Source organism: Hemitrygon akajei, chromosome 5 (genome assembly GCF_048418815.1).
Source record: "Hemitrygon akajei chromosome 5, sHemAka1.3, whole genome shotgun sequence".
In the NCBI taxonomy this organism is placed as follows: Eukaryota; Metazoa; Chordata; class Chondrichthyes; order Myliobatiformes; family Dasyatidae; genus Hemitrygon; species Hemitrygon akajei.
Genome location: NC_133128.1, coordinates 40,360,049 through 40,381,275, shown reverse-complemented (window position 1 = coordinate 40,381,275; position 21,227 = coordinate 40,360,049). Strand labels below are relative to the sequence as shown.

Genomic DNA, 21,227 nt, shown 5'->3' with positions numbered 1-21,227 from the left:
CTCAGTCTCTGCCATTCCAGAGAAAACAACCCTAGCTCGTCAGATCCCGGAGATCAAGCCAATGGGAATGGTCTTGGATACCACATGGAGAGGTTGAGCTCGAAATGCAAATCTGGAATTGTTGCACAGCGAGGATTATGGCCATCATGGTTCTTGATTGAGAAAATCTATTCCGGAGCGACACTCTGTGCAACTGGGGCAGCAGCCGAGGACTTTCCTTACAACCAGGCTAGGGGGGCCTTTTAGCCGCCAATGGGTTTGTCTCTTTGAAGATGTTTCTAAGAGTCCTTCACGTTGAGGAATTTCAGCAGGTATCCTATCTGTTCTGAATGTCTTACAGCTTTCAGCCTGTACGCCTCTTTTTTGGCAGGGAGCAGCGCCAACAACTGGACGTGGCTTTTCTCAGAACGGCTCCGCTCGGCCCATCCAGGTAGGACTGCCGCACGCAAGTTCATTTGGACCAATGGCATTAGGCGCCGTCTCCGTGACGCCGCTGCGGCGCTGAGCCAATGAGCGAGCTGGCGGCGGTTTGAATGACTGGCCGTTTGGGCGGCGTGGCCGGGGCAGCGATGGGCGACGGGCAATTGGAAAACGGGCTGCTGAACAACGGCTGGAAGTTCAGGCAAGCCATGGAGCTGATTTTTCTGAAGGTAACGAGCAGCTTGGAGCGGGGCGCGGCTCGGCTCGGCTCGGCTGCCGTAGGCACGAACACAATGTCGGTTTCGCTGGAGACGGGATGGGGGCCGAAGAGCGGGGGGTGGCCGAGACTCCAGCCTGCTCGCCGGTCAGGGGCTGCTATGGATGGTTAATTACTAATGCAGCTGGCTTGAAACACCTGGAATGAAAGATTGGATGTACTTAGCTAAGTGGGGCTACTTTACAAGGAGTTTTATGTTCCCTGTCACCTTGAAGGTGCAGACAGTATTGGTAAAATGCCCTTGATCTGTTGTAGTTCCCACTGGGGAGGTTTCCATATATAAATAATAAATGGGGAAGCTGCAGTTCCAGAGATTTTATAAATATTCAGATGTCAGAATCGTGTTTTGGGGAGGAACTGGGAGCTCACGTGTACTTGCGTTTTGATTACCCTCCCAACACTTCCCCACCTCTCCCTACTTCCCTTATCTTTGCCGGTGATGGGGGATGATGTGATCGTTGAAAAGAAATATTAAAATAACCTAGGGGTGTGGGGTATTGGCAAAGAAGCACACAACTTCCTGCAAGTTTAAAGGAGCCTAGGGTCTAATGAGAAGGGAAAAATGACGGACGTTTATTTTGCTAAGAAAGTTAATGGTATTGAAGGCTGATAAACCCCCAGAGTACTGAGTGTCTGAACAGACAAATTGTTGGTCATTTTCCAATGTAAGTTTGTATTCTGGATTAGCTCCTGTAGATTGATGTTATTATAATTTAATCAAGAAGGTAAGAGAAAATAGAATTATAGGTTGTTAGCCTGCCGTTGATTGGAAAAATTGTGATAGCACAGTGTAATAGAGTATTTGGAAAGCTATGATTGGATCAATGTTAAGTCAACATGGACTTATGAACGAAAGATCATGATTGACAAAGCTATTGCTTTTTAAAAAATAACTAAATTGGTTTGTTATATCGGTTCATCTCAGTACGAGATGAAATAGTAATAGAATATAGTGGTATGGTGAAGGTGCACTGCAGGCAGACAAGGTACAGTTGCAATGAGGTGAATTCAGATTGAGTTCATTTTATTGTACAAGAGAGCTGTTGTAACAGCAGGGCAAAAGCTTTCTTGCGCCTGGTGATGTGCTGTGTCCATAACTATGCAGTTTCTTGCAGTCTTGTGCAGAGTAGTTGACGGGCTAAGCTGTAATACATTGAGATCCGATGCATTCTGTGGTGCATCTATAAAAAAAAGTGGGTGTCAACGGGGATATGCCGAATTTCTTTAGCTGCCTGAGGAAGCAGAGTCATGGATGTGCTTCCTTGTCCATGGCGTCCCTGTGCTTGGACCAGTATAGGGCATTGGTTATTACTTCTAGGAATTCAACCATCTCTACTTCAGTACCATTACTATCAACAGGAGTGTGTGCTCTACCCTGCTTCCTGAAGGCAATGGCTACCTCTTTTATTTTGCTGACATTGAGGAATAAGTTATGAAGCCATGTCACTAGGTTTGCTATCCCGTTCCTGTACTCGGACTGATCTTTATTTGAGATTTGGCCCACTATAGTGATATCATCTGCATACTTGTAGATGAGTTGCATCTGAATCTGGCCATGTAGTGAAAGGGAGTGAAATATGGGGATGCAGCCTTGTGTGGCATCAGTGCTGAGGATAAATGTACTGGAAGTGTTGCTGCCTGTCCTTGATGATTGGTCAGGAAGTCAACGATCCAGTTGTAAAGGGAGGCATTGAATACCTGGTCTAGGAGTTTGGAAGTGAGTTTGCTTGGAATTATGGAGTTGAAGGTGGCACTGAAGTCATAAATAGTCTGATGGAGATGTCTTTATTATCCAGATGCTCCTTAGATCAGTGTAGGAGCAGAGAGATGTTATCGATTTTGTCTCTGTTTAAGCAGTAGGCAAGTTGCCTGGGAGGCTGGAGCCGATGTGTGCTGCCTAAAGCACCTCATGGTGGTGGATGTCAGAGCCTCCGGGCAACAGTCATTAAAGCATATTACCTTTTCTTTCCTTTGGCACCGAGTTGGTAGTGATCTTCCAAAAGCAGGTGAAAACCTCAGATTGAAGTAGGGAGGGGTTGAAAAATGTCTGCAAATTTCCTTGCCAGCTGATGCGTGCAGGATCTAAAGACCAGGCCAGGAACTCCTTGAGGCTAGATGCTTTGAGCATGGATCAGTACTTGGAGATATGATGTGGTGGCCATAACAGAGACTTGGATGGCTCGGGGACAGGAATGGTTACTTCAAGTGCCGGGTTTTAGATGTTTCAGAAAGGACAGGGAGGGAGACAAAAGAGGAGGGGGTGTGGCACTGTTGATCACAGATAGTGTCACAGCTGCAGAAAAGGTGGATGTCATGGAGGGATTGTCTACGGAGTCGCTGTGGATGGAGATTAGGAACAGGAAGAGGTCAATAACTTTAACGGGTGTTTTTATTGGACGCCCAATAATAACGGATACCGAGGAGTAGAGAGGGAAACAGATCCTGGAAAGGTGTAATAGTAAGAGATGTTGTGATAGGAGATTTTAATTTCCCAAATATAGATTTGCTCTAGGGAGATGCCAGGGGTTTAGATGGCGTGGAGTTAGGTGTGTTCAGGAGGGTTTCTTGACACAATATGTAAATAAGCCTACAAGAGGAGAGGCTGTACTTGATTTGGTATTGGGAAATGAACCTGGTCAGGTGTTAGATCTCTCAGTAGGAGAGCATTTTGGAGATAGTGATCATAATTCTATCTCCTTTACCATAGCATTGGAGAGAGACAGGAACAGACAAGTTAGAAAAGTGTTTAATTGGAGCAAGGGGAATTATGAGGCTATCAGGCAGGAAATTGGAAGCTTAAGTTGGAAACAGATGTTCTCAAAGAAAAGTATGGAAGAAATGTGGCAAATGTTCGTATTTGTGTGAAGTTCTGCACAAGTACGTTCCAATGAGACAGGGAAGTTATAGTAGGGTACAGGAACCGTGGTGTACAAAGGCTGGTCAAGAAGAAAAGAAAAGCTTACAAAAGGTTCAGAGATCTAGAAGATTATAAGGCTAACAGGAAGGAGCTTAAGAAGGAAATTAGGAAAGCCAGAAGGAGCCATGAGAAAGCCTTGGCGGGCAGGATTAAAGAAAAACCCAAGGCATTCTACAAGTATGTGAAGAGCAGGAGGATAAGACGTGAAAGAATAGGACCTATCAAGTGTGACAGTGGAAAAGTGTGTATGGAACCAGAGGAAATAGCAGAGGTACTTAATGAATACTTCAGTATTCACTATGGAAAAGGCTCTTGGTGATACTAATAGTGAAGACTTGCAGCAGATTGAAAAGCTTGAGCATGTAGATATTAAGAAAGAGGATGTGCTGGAGCTTTTGGAAAGCATCAAGTTGGTTTGTAGATGGTAGTATATATGGATTTCAGCAAGGCATTTGATAAGGTACCCCATGCAAGGCTTATTGAGAAAGTAAGGAGGCATGGGATCCAAGGGGACATTGCTTTGTGGATCCAGAACTGGCTTGCCCACAGAAGGCAAAGAGTGGTTGTAGACAGGTCATATTCTGCATGGTGGTCAGTCACCAGTGGAGTGCCTCGGGGATCTGTTCTGGGACCCTTACTCTTCATGATTTTTATAAATGACCTGGATGAGGAAGTAGAGGGATGGGTTAGTAAGTTTGCTGATAATACAAAGGTTGGGGGTGTTGTGGATAGTGTGGAGGGCTGTCAGAGGTTACAGCAGGACATTGATAGGATGCAAAACTGGGCTGAGAAGTGGCAGATGGAGTTCAACCCAGATAAGTATGAAATGTTCATTTTGGTAGGTCAAATATGATGGCAGAATATAGTATTAATGGTAAGACTCTTGGCAGTGTAGAGGATCAGAGGGATCTTGGGGTCTGAGTCCATAGGAATTTTTGCACTGCGGACCAGTTTAATATTGACAATAGTCTTGTGGACCGGTCGACGGGGTGGGGGGGGGGGTGTTAATCACAACTGGAATATAGGTGATAACTCAGCTGTAAGTCACTTACAAGTGGCTAATACACTAAATTTCGTTTCTAAAGGGTTTATCGAACGAATTTAATATTAAACACAGTGCGTTATTTTCCTCGCGTGAATATAGTGATAAGTCAGTTATACGTCACCTATAAGTCAATACCATCCTAACATTTTAAGTAACGTTTGGATATTAAACAAACAGCGCATATTTTCCTGATATGAAAATATATAATCATTGCAACACACCAATATCGCTGAATCAGTGGGAGCCCTGGGCAAGACAGTCCCATCGAGGGGTGAAGGGAGATAGTGAAACTGGAAGGAGGTTCCTTATGTCCAGACTATTCTGCAATTTAGTATTCATTGCAGAAAACCCTGCTTCACGGAGATATGTTGGAAATTGAAGCAACATTTTCAGTGCTTTTTGTGGCTATCTCAGGATATTCAGCCTTGACTTTGATCCAGAATGCCAGCAGAGATGTTATGTCAAACATACTTTTCAGCCCACTGTCATTTGCAGGCTCGAGGAGTTGATCTTCTTCCCGCACTGACATGGATGATTCACCGGGGACATTCACAAATGGGTCACGGAACCATTCCTTTGCACGTCTTGGGTCATTTGCGGTTGGGAAGTAACGCTCAAATTCTGTCGACAGCGAAGATAGGTGATTGCGCACCAGATGTGAGAAGAACAGTGCAGCCTCAGTCTCTCCCAAAGTCCCAGCTAATGTTGGGAACATGTCAAATATGTCCCTGTCCACTCGCCGTCCCCACAGTTCCAGTTTGGCTTTGAAAGCAGATACTTTATCTGCCAACTTGAAGACAGTTGTCATTCTCCCCTGAAGTGACAAATTGAGCTTTGCTATCCACTCCTCATCACATGGTGACTCGTTAAGCCGTTCCAACAGCTGTGCTTCGATGTCCTCCGCTATGTCATCGATTCTCCTTGAAACTGTGGTAGCTGAAAGAGAAACCTGTGCCATCTTGTTAGCTGCAGCTTCTCCCAACAGTTCACTGCACATGTCCTTGGCAGCAGGCAGAATCAATTCTTCACCAACAGTGAAAGGCTTCTTAGCCTTAGCAATACGGCTAGCCACTAAATACGACGCTCTGTGCAGCAGCATTTGTGGAGGTGGTGGCTCTCAGCACTTGCTTCTGTCCCGCTTGCTCACGTTTTTTCTGCTCAAAAAACTCAACGTGTTTGTCTTTAAGTGCAGGGTGCTTGGACTCGAGGTGAATCATTGCCTCATTAGACAGCTTGTTTCCACATATCACACACGGGGCTTGGAGCGTGCGAGTTGCCAGACGCATTAAAGCCTTATTTTATGTATAACTCATCATGTTTTCTGTTGAAGGAACTTTTTTTTTTTGCAGTCTCGGCCTCAGCTGTCTCTGCGTTATCATCACCTTCTATGTCCCTACCACCTCTTCTAAAGAAACTCTCAAGCGATATTTGTCTTTTACTCATTGAGTGGTTGTAGGTTAATGACCGACTGATGACCTCACATGCATTCAAGTTCAACACTGGGCATGACAGGGAATGAGGAAAGGTGCAGCTGACTCGTATCATTTCATATAACCAAATCGTATCGTTCTGTTGCGGCCTGGTAGCATATGCTTTGTGGCCCGGTGGTTGGGGATCACTGCCATAGGATGCTCAAAGCAGCTGCACAGGTTGACTAAATGGTTAAGAATGTGTACGGTGTATTGGCCTTCATCAATCGTGGAATTGAATTTAGGAGCTGAGAGGTAATGTTGCAGCTATATAGGATCCTGGTCAGACCCCACTTGGAGTACTGTGCTCAGTTTTGGTCGCCTCACTACAGGAAGGATGTGGAAGCCATAGAAAGGGTGCAGAGGAGATTTACAAGGATGTTGCCTGGATTGGGGGGGGGGGGGGCATGTCTTATGAGGATAGGTTGAGTGAACTTGGCCTTTTCTCCTTGGAGCGACAGAGGATGAGAGGTGACCTGATAGAGGTGTATAAGATGATGAGAGGCATTGTTCATGTGGATAGTCAGAGGCTTTTTCCCAGGGCTGAAATGGTTGCCACAAGAGGACACAGGTTTAAGGTGCTGGGGAGTAGGTACAGAAGAGATGTGAGGGTAATGTTTTTTACTCAGAGTGATGAGTGTGTGGAATGGGCTGCCAGCAACAGTGGTGGAGGTGGATACGATAGGGTCTTTAAGAGACATCTGGATAGGTACATGGAGCTTAGTAAAATAGAGGGCTGTAGGTAAGCCTAGTAATTTCTAGGGTACGGACATGTTTGGCACAACCTTGTGGGCTGAAGGGCCTGTATTGTGCTGCAGGTTTTCTATGTTTCTGCAGATTCTCTGGACCAAGGGTCCATAAACCCCCCCGGTCAGTGGTTCGGGTCCATGTCATAACAAAGGTTGGGAATCCCTACTCTCGACTGATTCTGAGAATGGCATAACTGATGTATGAACGATTAGGATGATTGGTCCTATTTTCCAAGAGTTGGAGTGGTAATGGGCCCTTGGAGCAAGTTCAAGTTTGACTGGTATTCAAGCTTGCATGAATATAAATAACCAAATGAAACAGTGTTACTCTGGGGTCAAGATTAAAACATAGTACCAACAGTCACAACACAAGGTGTGTATAGCAGATATACGTGATTGCTACCTTATCAGGTATCAGCAAAATACAGTCACACAAAAAACTATAGTCCAAGACCCTGAGTCCGTAAATGTTGCAAGAGTCTGCAGTTGAACACAATACGGCTTGTCTTCTGCCAATTGAACCGTGGGTGCGGGTGGTGGCCGCACAGACTCCCACCACGGATGCCACGCCACACTGCACCGATTCCAACACCTCTCCCCACAGCCTGAGGCCTAGTCCTCATTACAGCTGAGGCCGTACAACTCCCTCACGTCCGCCAATAAATCTGTGAATCGAGCTTACAGCATACTGCATTAACAATGGCCAACAGAGTCTTGTGATTACAAGAAAAGTGACTAAGACGATCATTTGCTGTTAGACTGCAGCCTGCATTCATGCACCGACTCTTCTGACATCTATCTGATGCAGGCAGCAGCACGATCCGCAGCAAGTCCAGCTTCCTCACTTGCTCGGCCAACGAACAACTTGCTGATGGGGTAGACTGCAATACTTAAATTCTTAATATCCTGAAGGGTGTTATCTATATCCTACTAAAACTCTCATGCTCTGTGACTTCTGATTAGCGCAAACGGTGCATTACAGCGACACTACTTTTAGCTAAATCTACTTAAAATGTGCTAACTTACAGAATGCAGGCAAAGTTCAGTGTAATATATTTGTATAAAATTGCTCACTCGCCAAAATCAACAGCCCCGCTTTCACCCGAGAGCTGATGTCAGCCATGATGGATACTGCGATGCAACCCCATGATGCATGCGCATGTCTAGCCTCAGAAGCGACTCACGATGCTCACAGCAGCGACACCAAGCAGAGCAAAAGGGCAGGGCAGCTCTATTTCGAGCGGTCACATTCTGCTAATCACCATCAGCATGTGCAGGATTGGGACAGATCTAACTGCCACCCATCAATAACAATTAAATCTAATTAATGGCATACTTCGAGACACCCATCAAACCCTTTGCTTTAGTCAGAGGACAGCTGTAACTATATCACATCTATTTAGGAGAGCGCCAACCACATCATCAAGAATAATCAGCATCCTGGAGGCTTTGGTGTTACTGCTTTGTATCTTCTATCCAGCATTAGGGTAAAAAAAAATGGTCAGCCTAATAATGCTGCGTGGAAAGAGAAGGGGGACATTTATGGTCAAGAGATGACACACACGTCGTCGGGAAGCAGCAAGGAGAGGGAGAGAACAAGAATCGGATGAGGCCTGGGCCACACGACTCCAGGATCAAAGAGTCTGGACAAAAAAGATGAGAGAAGAGACAGGAGGAGAGGCATGCACATCTCCAGAATGACAACAGGCACAGGAGGAGGAGAGAGGAAGAGACAAAGGAGCTGAGAAATGCATGTCTCCAGTATCAGAGACAAAGAATGAAGAGATGAAGAGACGGCGGATGAAAGGGCTGCATGTCTCCAGAATGTCAATGGGAGGCACAAGGGTGGCAGATCAACCAGAAATGATGCCATCAAAAGTGTCCTTTGTTAAACAAGGAGGATCTATATTTGCCTTGCTATGTGTCGTTCTTCTTTAATAAACTGAGGTTTTCTTCAATTTCCAAAGCAAAGTGATAACAATAGCAGTCAGGAGAATATAATGTTCATTCTGGTCACATCAGACTGCAGTACCCGTCTCTCAAAGGGTGCCCTAATGGGTCACCCCATTGTCTAGTGATCATAAAAAGTAAGTTTTAAAAATAGCAATAACATCTTTGGTTGACCCTATAGAAGTTGCTGTGATCGAGCGCTCTGCCATCTTACTGGAAGAAAACTGGTCCAAATTGTCATTCCGACTGACGTGTCATGCTGAGTTATTCCCACTTGCCTGTGTTACACAACCAGCAGCGATAGATATGAAATTGAGTCGAGTTTTTATAAATAAACGAAATTTATTAACCTCTACTCAAAAACATTGAAAAATAAACAAATGACTAACTTAAACAGAAGTCAACAGTGATATGCGTCTATAGTTATCAAACAGTTGAACTCGGAGATAATTCTTAACAGAGCTTATTCAAGCACAGTCTTAAAGTGGCAGTTTAAGAAGTCCAAGTGATTTATGAAATAATTGAGAGGAGAGACTTCCTGAACCGGCAATGAGCCGAACCTTGAAGAAAAGACAAAACTACTGACGCAGCTCCCAGCCGATAAATGCCTTTTCCAAAGATCCCAAAGAATAAGATTTCTCAAAGTAACTGACCTTTCGCTGGAGGTGGTCAGCACACATCTAAGACCTTGCGGGGGTTAACCAAAAGTGCGAGCCACACTTCACGTCAATCACTTCGATAGACACAGAATGCCGTTGATTCCTACCCAATCTTTGGATCCGCATGAACCTGGTATCTCCTCTCCCCCTCATGTAACCACTGGCTGTGACTCCCAACAAAACTACACAAATTATTGTCTGCCCTTTTATAGCAGCGGGACATGCCGTCACATGACATCACATCACCCCACTATCAGAAGCCAATTACATCATACCAATATCACAAGACAATTACATCATGCTCACGGGATAGGTAACTCCTGTATTTAGTCCAGTCCCCTCTCCTATCTGTGTACCTTTCATACCCATGCACCTATCTAAATGTTTTTAGATATTATAATTGTACCCACTTCTACCGGTTGTCTCATATACCAACCCCCATTTTAGTGTGTGGTCCACTTCACGTAAGGTGGCAGCATGCTTCGTCACAGGGGCCTTGACAGAGCCAACCAAAGGTGTTGTCTTTTTTTATGATTACAAGGTGCTGCTGGGCGTCAAGAGCTTCAAGTACTGCAGGTCTACCCCATCAGCGAGTTCCTTATTGCATGAGGTGCAGACCGTGTTGCTGCCTGCTACAGAGGTGTCTGAGTCGGTGTGCAGTCCAACAGCAAGTGATTGTCTTAGTTGTTTTTCTTGTGATAGCAAGCCCCGTTGGACATTGGTTACGTGGTTCACTGGTTTATTGGCGGGGCCGACAGTGGAGCTGCATGGCCTCAGTTGTAGTGCCGGCTGACCCTCATGCTGTGGTGTCTTCTGTTGCAGCTGCCGAGGAGCGGAACATCCATGCTAGTGTTGATGCTGCCCCCAGTGTTCACTCAATGGAAAACAAGCTGGGTTGTGTTCATCTGCAGACTGCTGCGGACTTGTTCTTGCTGACAGCATCCATGGATTCGGAGTTGGACTTGGACTATTTTTTTGTGTGACTGTGTACCTTGTCCATATCTTGTATGCCCTGTGCTGTGTATGATTGTTGGTACTGTGTTTTTCACCTTGGCCCTGGAGTAGCACTGTTGTTTGGCTGTATTCGTGTATGGTTGAATGACAATTACCGTAGATGTCGGATTATAAGCCGCTACTTTTTTCCCACATTTTGAACAGCTTTGAACACTGCGGCCTTTACTACGGTGCGGCTAATGCATGATTTTTTTTCATGCCGCCAAAAACATTTTGCCTCGTAACAGTAGACCAATAAAATTGATGAGTAGTTCACAGAGGTCCAATGAAATTGTACGATAAATCAAGCGCACTTTCACAATTAAATTATTGTAAATCAGTCATTTGTACTCACCCTCATCAACATGGAAAACACTCGAAGAAAAGCATTGTGCTGCCTTTATGGCAGTTATTTAGTTTATAATATTTTCGCTTAGTAATTCATTTTCTAGTTAAAGTTAGAAGTGTTTTAACTATATTTGTTTTCTGTACTACATCCCGGGATGCTATGACGTCACACCCGGTTTCGCCGCGTCTTGTGGGAAATACCGGTTTGCGATAAACGGGAAGGTGGGGGTGAGCGGCATTAGATCTGAGCGAACGCTGCTTTTAAGTTAAAGGCGATCAATAACTTTTCCTGGTAGGCTGCAGTATATATATTTTTTACCAGTCGTTAGGAGATATTGGAATGTTGTTCAGTAAAAAAGTATATGCAACGTAATTTGTGTGTTACCGATACGTATGTATATTTAAAAGTAGCCGCATTACAGGCACGGCTCGAAAAAAAGCATTTGCAATATGTATTTGTTTATGTTACCATATGGATTTAATTAAAAGTTTAAAAAATCCTCACGTGTAATATCTTTCTGTGTAAATATCTCATATTACAACGTGGGACACCTGCGGCCGAAAATCCAGTGCGGCCTAAAATCCAGTGCGGCCTTTACAAGTAAAAAATTGATTTTATTTCTAAAATTAGAGCCAGCGGCTTTTAATCAGGTGCGCTCTGTAGTGCGAAATCTACGGTAAACTTGAACTAGTGGGAAAATTATCCTCTCCGATGCCCTTTAAATCTTCCCTTCCACCCACTTTAAGTCCTGTATTATGGATACCCTTACCCTGGGGGAAATACTGTGACAATTCATCTAACTTATGTCCTTCATAATTTTATAAACCTCTATAATGTCACCCAGCGGTCTCCTCTGCTCAGGGAAAACAGCCCCATCCTATCCGATCTCTCCTTATAACTCCAGTACTCCAGTCCCAGCACTATCTACTTGAAGCTTTTCTGTGTTCTCTTAGCTTAATCACATCCTTCCCTCTATATTTGTTCCTGCGGTGGGAATGGACAGCCTTAAAAACTGATAAATGTATTCTATGAAGAATTTCTTCCCATGGAAGGCAGGTGAGGCAGAATCATTAAAGGAATTGCATATGGTGAACAGCTAAAGAGATCAATGAAGAAAGTCAAAATAAGTAGAGAATGTAGATGAGTAGCCATGATCATATAAAAGGGAAGAGCATGTTAAAATGGCCCAAAGGCTTACCTCTGGTTTTTATTTTTTTATTTCCACATTAGAGGTTTGAAAGTTTTTTTTTTAATCATCAAATGTGCCAATCAACCTTTTAAATATGGAATATAATTTAAATACAGCAAATAATTTAATCGTTCTGATCCATGCAGTACAATCGACCATTTGAAGATGACCTGCTTATTAATCTTGAGGATATGACTGTTGACACTGAAACAGGTAAGACTAATAACATATTAAAAGCCTACAAAATAGGTTTGTGCCCACTCTGCCTTTCAGAAATGGATGATCCTTTAACGGTCTTATTCTCCCTCACTAATGCTTGATTATCCTTTAATATCCTAACGGCAATTTACCTCTGAATGTGTTCATACTGGGCCTCCACAGCTCTTTTTCACAAATAAAATTGTGAAATTTTGGCATCTATTGAAATTTTCAAAACTGAAGTATTGTCATCTGATGAATTCCTCCTTTCTATATGTGTGAGGTTCTTCATAGCAATACCAGCACTCCAGCAAAAGTATAAACAGGGGTCTACAGTTGTACCATCTCATTGCAGCATTATGAGGAGAGTAGAGAATACAAGCAGCATTTTTGCACCTCATTGCATGTGCCTTGATTTTTGTTTCTTGACTGAATTACTTAATTATTATAAAATTTAAAACTAAGATGGGTTTAACTACTAATTTAAACTGTGTTGTGAAGTTTTTTTTAAGGTTTCCAGCATTATAATATTGAAAACCAGTTTGTCATGTCACTAGCATTCTGGCGATGCAGTATAAAAGTGGGACAAAGTGGTTCAGCATCTTACAGTTTTGGATGAACTTCAATTTCTTTAGATATAATTGCTTTTCTCTGGCATTGATGAAAATTAATTTTTCACTCCATTTTAATTCAGTAATTTAAGACATTTTGGAATGTTTAAATATTCATATTCGATGTATAATGTAGAATTGAAATTAACAAAAAATTAATTTGTATAGTAATTTGAATTCAGTGGTTATTTCCAATGTTAGTGTTGAAGTATGATGTCTCGACCAAGGGGGTAGTGGAGGAACAGAACGAAAAAATTACATCTGCAATTTAGAAGTTTAATGGGAGAGCATTTGGCCCAACAACTGATGGATTATCTGACAATGACACAGCAGAGAAGAGGCATGTTCCAGTCTGAGAATTTAGTGTAAGGGGTTAAGGAGAACATGACATTTAAGTAATGTAAATATGTTGAGATTTTTAAATTTAGATGCATTGGGGATGAGTAATGAGTTAAGCAAGACTTGAGCTGTGTTATGTGGCAACAATTTTAAATGAGTTAATGTTAACATTGACCGGGAAAGGTGATTAATACTTACTGGTGGTGATGGGGTCCAGTCAAAGAATGCAGTGGAAGGGTGAAGGGATGGAAGGAAGAAGTCTGTGGAACCATAGATAGCAAGGAATAGAAAATTATTTATTTATTTTTAAGATGTTCCTGAGTTAGTATACAATTTAAATGGAGCAGAGTGAGATTCTATAATGCTTAATGTCAGATATGATGGATAGATGAAGGTAATTCTATTTAACTCATGCAAGTTTATTACTGTCAAACTGCTATGTGTAGTTAATATAAGACATAGGAGCAGAATTAGGCCATTCCTCCATGGGTAATTTATTATCCCTGATAACCCCATTCTCCTGCTTTCTCCCCATGCCTTTGACGTCCTTTCTAATCAAGAATCTGTTAACCTCTGTTTTATATATACACAATGACTTGGCCTCCAGAGCCATTAATGGAAATGAATTCCACAGATTCACCACCTTTAGCTAAAGAAATTTCTCCTTATTACTGTTCTAAAGGGATGTCCTTCTATTTGGAGGCTCTATCCTCTGGTCATAGATGCTTCCACTATTGGAAACATCCCCTCCAAATCCACTCTATCCAGGCCTTTCAGTATTTGATAGGTTTCAATAAGGTTCCCCCTCATTCTTCTAAACTTAAGTGAGTGCAGGCGAGCCATCAAACGCTCCTCATGTGTCGACCCTTTCATACCCAGGATTACTCTCGTGAACCTTCTCTGGACTTTCTCCAATGTCAGCACATCCTTTCGTAGATAAGGGTCCCAAAACTGCTCACATACTCTAAGTGAAATCTGACCAATGATTTATAAAGCCTCAGCATTACATTCTTGCTTTTATATTCTAGTCCTCTCAAAATGTATGCTTACATTGCTTTTGCTTTCCTTAAAACTTAAGTATTTTGGCACAGATTAATGCTACATGTAATTGATGCATGGTGACATATCTGCTATGCTGCTGTTGAATACCTTCAGTGGCCTGGGTTTGGTATTGTCCTTGGGGGTTAGCAATATGAATTCTCAAGATCTCCTGGTGCCTGAGGGTTTCCTCGGTGTGTATACGATTTCTTTCTACATCCTTAAGCTGCATTGGTTGGTAGGTAAATTAGCAACCGTAAATTCATCCAAATGTAAGTGATTGTCAACAGAGTTGGGAGGAGGGGGAATAGAATTAATGGCCATATAAGAAAGTATGAATAGCATGAAAAATGTGCTTTAAAGTTGTTTAAAATGCTCTGAGATTCTGCGTAGACTCATTGGCCTAATGTATGGAAACTACATTTTTATATTGACTTCAATAGTCATGAAAACTGGATGTTACCATTTTTGGTTGTAATTGTATTTCATTTTTAAGGTCTTTTGGGATTTGAGTAGGTTTTAAATTATTATAATATCTGTTCATGGCACTTGTATTCTACTCAAGAATTGTGATCTACATTTTTTTAAAAACCTAAATCAATCGATTATGCAATCTTGGTGTAGTACTGAGTCTCCACTCTAGCTGTATAGAAAGGGGGAAATGTTTTATGGCAACAGGTTGAAACCTCGTTACCTTAGTTTCAACACTCAGGTTGACCTCACAAATTGTAGATTTGTGCACTTCCCTTTCTGTAGAGGGTGTTGTATTCTGATGTTTTAAATCCAAGGTGTTCTCAGAAGTCCGAAAAGAGCCACAAAACTTGTTGCTTTACGATTGTCTTAAAGCATTGATAAACAAAGGAAACAGTAGCAGAAGACTTGAAGCCAAGAGGCTACGATGTTAAAGAAGATTAGGATGGTGCTGCTTTGCTTTTAGCTATTTTATACCCATAGATAAGGAAAAAATCCATTCAAATTTATGGATAAGAGTTAACCAATGAAAAAGTCGTTATTCAAATAATGCTGTACAAAGAAGCTTCCGGAGCTTTTCAGAATTATACGTTGTATAACCACTAGAGGCATCTTAAGCTTGCATGTAAAAACTACTTGTATATAAGCAGATAATTAATTGTTGAATTGCAAGGGAAGTAACAATTAGACACTGATCCAATAGGGGCATCCGTTGAAAATATGAAATTAACTAGGTATTTGTTTAGTAATGCTAAAAGAAATTAGAATGTACTCTGAGCCTTGATAAATGCAGGTGTCAGGATAATTTTAACACTTGAAATTTTAGTAAAACTAATTTTTAATTCCCATCTTGGAAGGCATAATAGCACCAGTCTTATTTGCCAAAACCAAGCTGTAATGATAGAAAATGTATTATGTTTACTCTTTTTTTTGGAACTTCCATTCTGAGTTGGTTTTACTTGTTACGTTTTCATTATACACAAAGTGACACTTGAGCCTTTTTCTTTCAGGTCAGAAGCCATGGCGTGCTGTTGACTTAAACTTCTGTAAACTGAGAAAACTAAATAAAAATAACTGCAAGAAAAAGGTACGTATGAAATATTGAAGCAATGTCTTGATTCTTGGCAATTAGATTGCCATATCAATTTTATTTTCAGATCTTCTCTTGGGTGGCCCTTCAGAATCAAGAATGACCTACTGCCACTTTGATTTTGTAGGTTCTGAGTTAGCTAACGAGGCTAGTGTATGGAACTGTAGACTCTTCTGCAGATTGGCACTGCTTACAGGGTGGATGAATGTGTAGTTGGTGAGGTGGTGTGCACTTCTGCCATTTATGCAGGGTGTCTGAGCACTTCCAATGCATGGACTTTAGGTTCTCATTACTATTCCAAATGCTCCTCCCCTTTGAATGATTGTGGGCAAGATGTATCCGTGGGATGTACTTCTCCAAAGAAAACCTTTGAATGCATCTTTGAATCTTTTTCTCTGTTCACTTAGTTGTCTTTTCTGGTGATGGGGCTTGGAATTGTGTATATGTTTTAGGATTCTATTATTGGGCATGTGAATGGTGTGTCTTACTGGAGGGTAGTGATCATTGCTGTCTGGTTGATCGTGATTTTTCTTTGTTTGAGTCCATGACTGTCAAAGAACTTGCAGGATATAATCTATCTGGGTACCTTCATCTCAGAATAAGGAACATGTGGAAGGAGTAATTGTTGGCTAAATGTCCAGTTAGACCTGTTCCACGATTCAGTGAGATCAATGCTGGTCTGGTATGATTTTTCCCTGTTGGTTAAATATTCATCCACTGCAACCTTGAATGTGCTGTTACTCAGCATCCAGTTTTCTCAGTTAGAGAACACTAAAGATTCATTCTCTGAGTAAAGAAATTCCTGCTCTTTTAAATCCTAAATGACCAATTTCTTTTCCTGTGACTTCCTACACCCCAAACTTCCTGTTCGCACTTCAGGATCTCTCCTGCAAAGAAATTTCAATGTTTGCCTTGGGGAAACTCTACGGAGACTTCTGAACTTCGGCAAGTATAGGCCATTCTACACAATTGTTCTTTTAGGACAACTCGTGTCACAGTAATCAACTTTATTAAACCTTTGCAGCACCATCCTTAAGAATGCCGTTGTAATAAAGCCCAACATCCTATTGCTTTCATTTGCAACATCCATGTAATTTGTTCTACCAGTAAACCCAGATCTCTGCAAACATCTGCTTTCCCATTCTTCTTGCTAAAATGGGAAGTAACATTTTCTCTGAACTCTTTGCCCACTCCCTTGATCTGTTCCATATGGTTTTGCAGACTGTAAGTGTTGTATTTATCTTGTACGTATATGCTTGTGCTGTCAGCAAATATGGTTGTTTACATATGGTTCCTTATCCAAGTTATTACTACAGATCTGTGCTGTTCAATATGTAGTTTGTGGGATGTGATCATCTGCCCTACAAGTACTTGCCATTGCTGAAGCCCACTTCTGTCATTTCTGGCAGCACACTGTATTACTTCCCTTGCCATATTCTTTCATGTGATTCCCCGGGAAATGTCAGGACAACTCCAATAACTTAAAAATCAATGGGCAGTGATATTACTTGATCAAAGCATCTGGTTGCGGACTCCAATTGGGCTCAATTCCCCTGCTGTTTGCCTGGGGATCATATACCAGAACAAGGAGACCTGAGTAATGGTCAGGCATATTATGCTGGTGGGTAAAGTGCAGCTTCTGCCATTAGCTGCAATTGTTCTTTTTAAAGAACACTTCAGAAGCCCAATGGACTGTACGATTCTTTTAATTGCCACTTGTTGTGGCCTCCCTCCTGAATTTATTTTTGTTTATGATAGTCATGTACATAAATTTAAAGACTAGTGCGATTAGGATTGGTCTTGGAGGAAAACATCTTTACCTAAGAGTGCGAAGTATTTACTCCCCTATTAAAAAAAACATTTTTAATATTTTTAAAAAAAGCTTTTTGCATATTTAACTGAATGGCTTGGACAAAAATAAGTTTGTTTCTGTGGAAGTGGTTTGGATTGCAAGTCTAACTCATCCCCACACCCCCTTCCTCAGCAAAATGTTGTATACAACTTCCGTAGATAATAGGTGACTGAGACATCCAGACAGATCCTTGTCACATCTCAGTAAATTCAACTTGGCAGTTGATTCAAATAGTTGTATTTTCTGTTCTTTAATCAGTCATCTTTCCATTCTTGGCCTATGTATTAACTTTTCTGAGGTACTTCACTGACCACCAATTTGAAATTCAGATATATACACCAGTTTTTCTCCATCTGCCACACTAATTGTATTTTCAGAGAAGTCTTAATAAATCTATTTAACACCAATTTCCATTTCAACAAACCACCGTAGTTCTTTGTATCATAGTGATGCTCTGTTGATGTGATATTAAATTCTTTGTTACAATTTTCATAGATTCTAGTTCCTCCACGGAAACTACAGTTGAGCAAGCCACAACTTCCTCTAACAGATTTTGGATGCTAATCGCTAACTTTTTTTATTAGGAACCTTCCTCGTGTTGTGTTCTTTTGCAGGTCATCTTCACTCCTTTCCCTGGTTTTTGAGACCTCTCTGCACTGGGATCGATTTGCCTTTTCAGGGCCTTTCATGATTTTAATTACCTGTATCAGACCCCTCGGTGTCAGTGAGATCAGCTCCAGTTCTTCCAGTCAAGAGTTGTGCAGCATGGAAATGAGATTGTGGCCCAGCCCACCCCCACCCATCTGCACTAATCCCTCATTGCCCTGCATGCTTCTGTGCCTCATTTAAATGCCTCTTAATCATTGTATTTGTAGCCAATTCATTCACATAACTAAAGTTCATTGCCCCAAGAATTGTTTTGGTACATTCTGCATGCACCTTTTCCAATGCCTTCATGCCTTTCCTGAAGTGCAGCTTCAAAAATTGGACTAGTGTGTCTCTATTTTTAAAGCCTAGGATCCCTCAAATTTTTATAAAACTGCTTTCACAACTTATTCTATACTCTATGAACTTATCCAGGTTTGCTTCGGAATCCTTTAAGAATTGTATCCTCTTTATTACATTGCCTCTTCTCATTTTTCCTATCAAAATGTAACACTTTCCTCTTTAGCATTAATTTTCATTTGCCTCTTGTCTGTACAAGTTGATGAATTCAATAGGTATTAGGAAAGCTGTGATCCTAGTATTGACCCTCGTAAATCTCCATTCTACATTTGTCTTTAGTCTGGGGGGAGAAAAGCCATTTCACTCCCATTGTTTACTGTCATTTAGTCTATTTTCTATCCATGTCTCTTTTTTATTCCTTAGCCTTGGATCTTGATGATGTCCATAGTGCCAAATGATCTGTATTTTTCCTTCCCCTATTTATCAAAAGATAAACTTACCTGACAAGTTAGTCAGGTATAGCTTACAGTTTTTCAGATCCATTGTGAAATTCTAGATCACTCCTCCAATGGAACATCTGCTGTGTCCTATCTTGTACATGACCAGATGGAAGTTAACCTGTGAGATCTACAATTGTTTAAGAAAGAGCACTTGGATACATTGCATGAGCCAGTCCTTGAAACTACCTTTGTTAATTTGACTTGTCCAGTCAATGTGTAAATTAACATCCCCCATGATTCTTGTTATACCTTTGTTAGAACCCTCCTTTGTCCTGTTTGATACTCTGAACAGTACAGTTGCTGTTAGCCACTGAAGACTGTTCCTATCAATATTTTTGGCCTTTGCTATTATTCACATCCATATGCAGCACTCTCTGGTCTTAAAATTCACTACTCTTGTGATGCTACAAGACCCATCCTCCCCATTATCAGTAAGTAAAGCATATAATGCTCAGTTTTAGTCATCTTGCAGCCATACCTTTGTAATGTGCATTAATTCCAGCCTTTATCTCTACTTACAGTAATAATTCAATGTTTTACAAATGTTTTGTCTATTTTTATCATAATTGCTGCTGTTATATTCACTGCCTTTTTTGGAGTCGTCTGTTTATGACAAAGCTGTGATTCTATGCTTTAAGTAGAGCAGTAGATGTAGTGTATGTGGATTTCAGCAAGGCATTTGACGAGGTACCCCATGCAAGACTTATTGAGAAAGTAAGGAGGCATGGGATCCAAGGGGAAATTGCTTTGTGGGTCCTGAACCGGCTTGCTTACAGAAGGCAAAGGGTGGTTGTAGATGGTTCATATTCTGCATGGAGGTCGGTAACCAGTGGTGTGCCTCAGGAATCTGTTCTGGGACCCCTACTCTTCATGATTTTCTTAAATAAACTGGATGAAGAAGTGGAGGGATGGGTAGTAAATTTTCTGATGACAGAAAGGTTGGGGGGTGTTGTGGATAGTGTGGAGGGTTGTCAGAGGTTACAGCAGGACATTGATAGGATGCAAAACTGGGCTGAGAAGTGGTAGATGGAGTTCAAACCAGATAAGTGTGAGGTGTGAGATAAGTATGATGGCAGAATATAGTATTAATGGTAAGACTCTTGGCAGCGTGGAGAATCAGAGGGATCTTTGGGTCTGAGTCCATAGGACACTCAAAGCAGCTGCACAGGTTGACTGTTGTTACGAAAGCATACAGCGTATTGGCCTTCATCGATCATGGGATTGAGTTTAGGAGCCGAGAGGTAATGTTGCAGCTATATAGGATGCTGGTCAGACCCCACTCGGAGTACTGTGCTCAATTCTGGTTGCCTCACTATAGGAAGGATGTGGAAACCATAGAAAGGATGCAGAGGAGATTTACAAGGATGTTGCCTGGATTGGGGAGCATGTCTTATGAGAATAGGTTGAGTGAACTCTGCCTTTTCTACTTGGAGCGATGGAGGATGAGAGATGACCTGATAGAGGTGTACAAGATAATGACAGGCATTGATCGTGTAGATAGTCAGAGGCTTTTTCCCAGGGCTGAAATGGGTAGCAAGAGAATGCACAGTTTTAAGGTGCTTGGAAGTAGGTACAGAGGAGATATCAAGGGTAAGTTTTTTACTCAGAGTGGAATGGGCTGCTGGCGACCGTAGTGGAGGCTGAATCGATAGGATCTTTTAAGAGACTCCTGGACAGGTATATGGAGCTCAGAAAAATAAAGGGCTAAGGGTAACCCTAGGTAATTTCTCAGGTAAGGACATGTTCGGCACAGCTTTGTGGGCTGAAGGGCCTGTATTGCACTGTAGGGTTTCTGTTTCTAAATTTCATGTTGCAACCTTTTTTCTCTCTTTATACAATTAAACTATTTAATTTGGAGCACTTAAAGCAACTACAAATTCTAATACCAGTTGAGGGCAATTTGGGATGATCTTCAATGCCCACATTCTGTGATTGACTTAATTTTTATTATAAAAATTGGGATTTATTTTGTCTTTTACTATTTTTTTTTAACTAGCATCAATCCTATACACTCTATCAAGAAGTTATCCAATTTTTTTGTTAAAATATGTGAGAAACACTGGGTCAATGAGGTGACAAAGGGATGGATTGAGTTCAGGCTGGTGAATGTTCTTTAGTGAAAGTAATTTGGTGATCCATTGTATTTATAATTTAAAGTCTTTCATA

General features: G+C 41.6%; 1 protein-coding gene across 1 annotated transcript in view; it reads left to right on the top strand.

Annotated features, from left to right (window-relative positions):
- The first annotated feature begins 533 nt into the window (after nucleotides 1-533).
- LOC140727666 (uncharacterized) overlaps nucleotides 534-21,227 on the top strand; it is a 37,683-nt gene continuing 16,989 nt past the window's right edge. Inside the window, exons 1-3 of the mRNA XM_073045305.1 lie at nucleotides 534-650; nucleotides 12,164-12,230; nucleotides 15,685-15,761. Coding sequence (XP_072901406.1) covers nucleotides 534-650; nucleotides 12,164-12,230; nucleotides 15,685-15,761 — 261 coding nt within the window. The remainder of the gene's footprint in view (nucleotides 651-12,163; nucleotides 12,231-15,684; nucleotides 15,762-21,227) is intronic.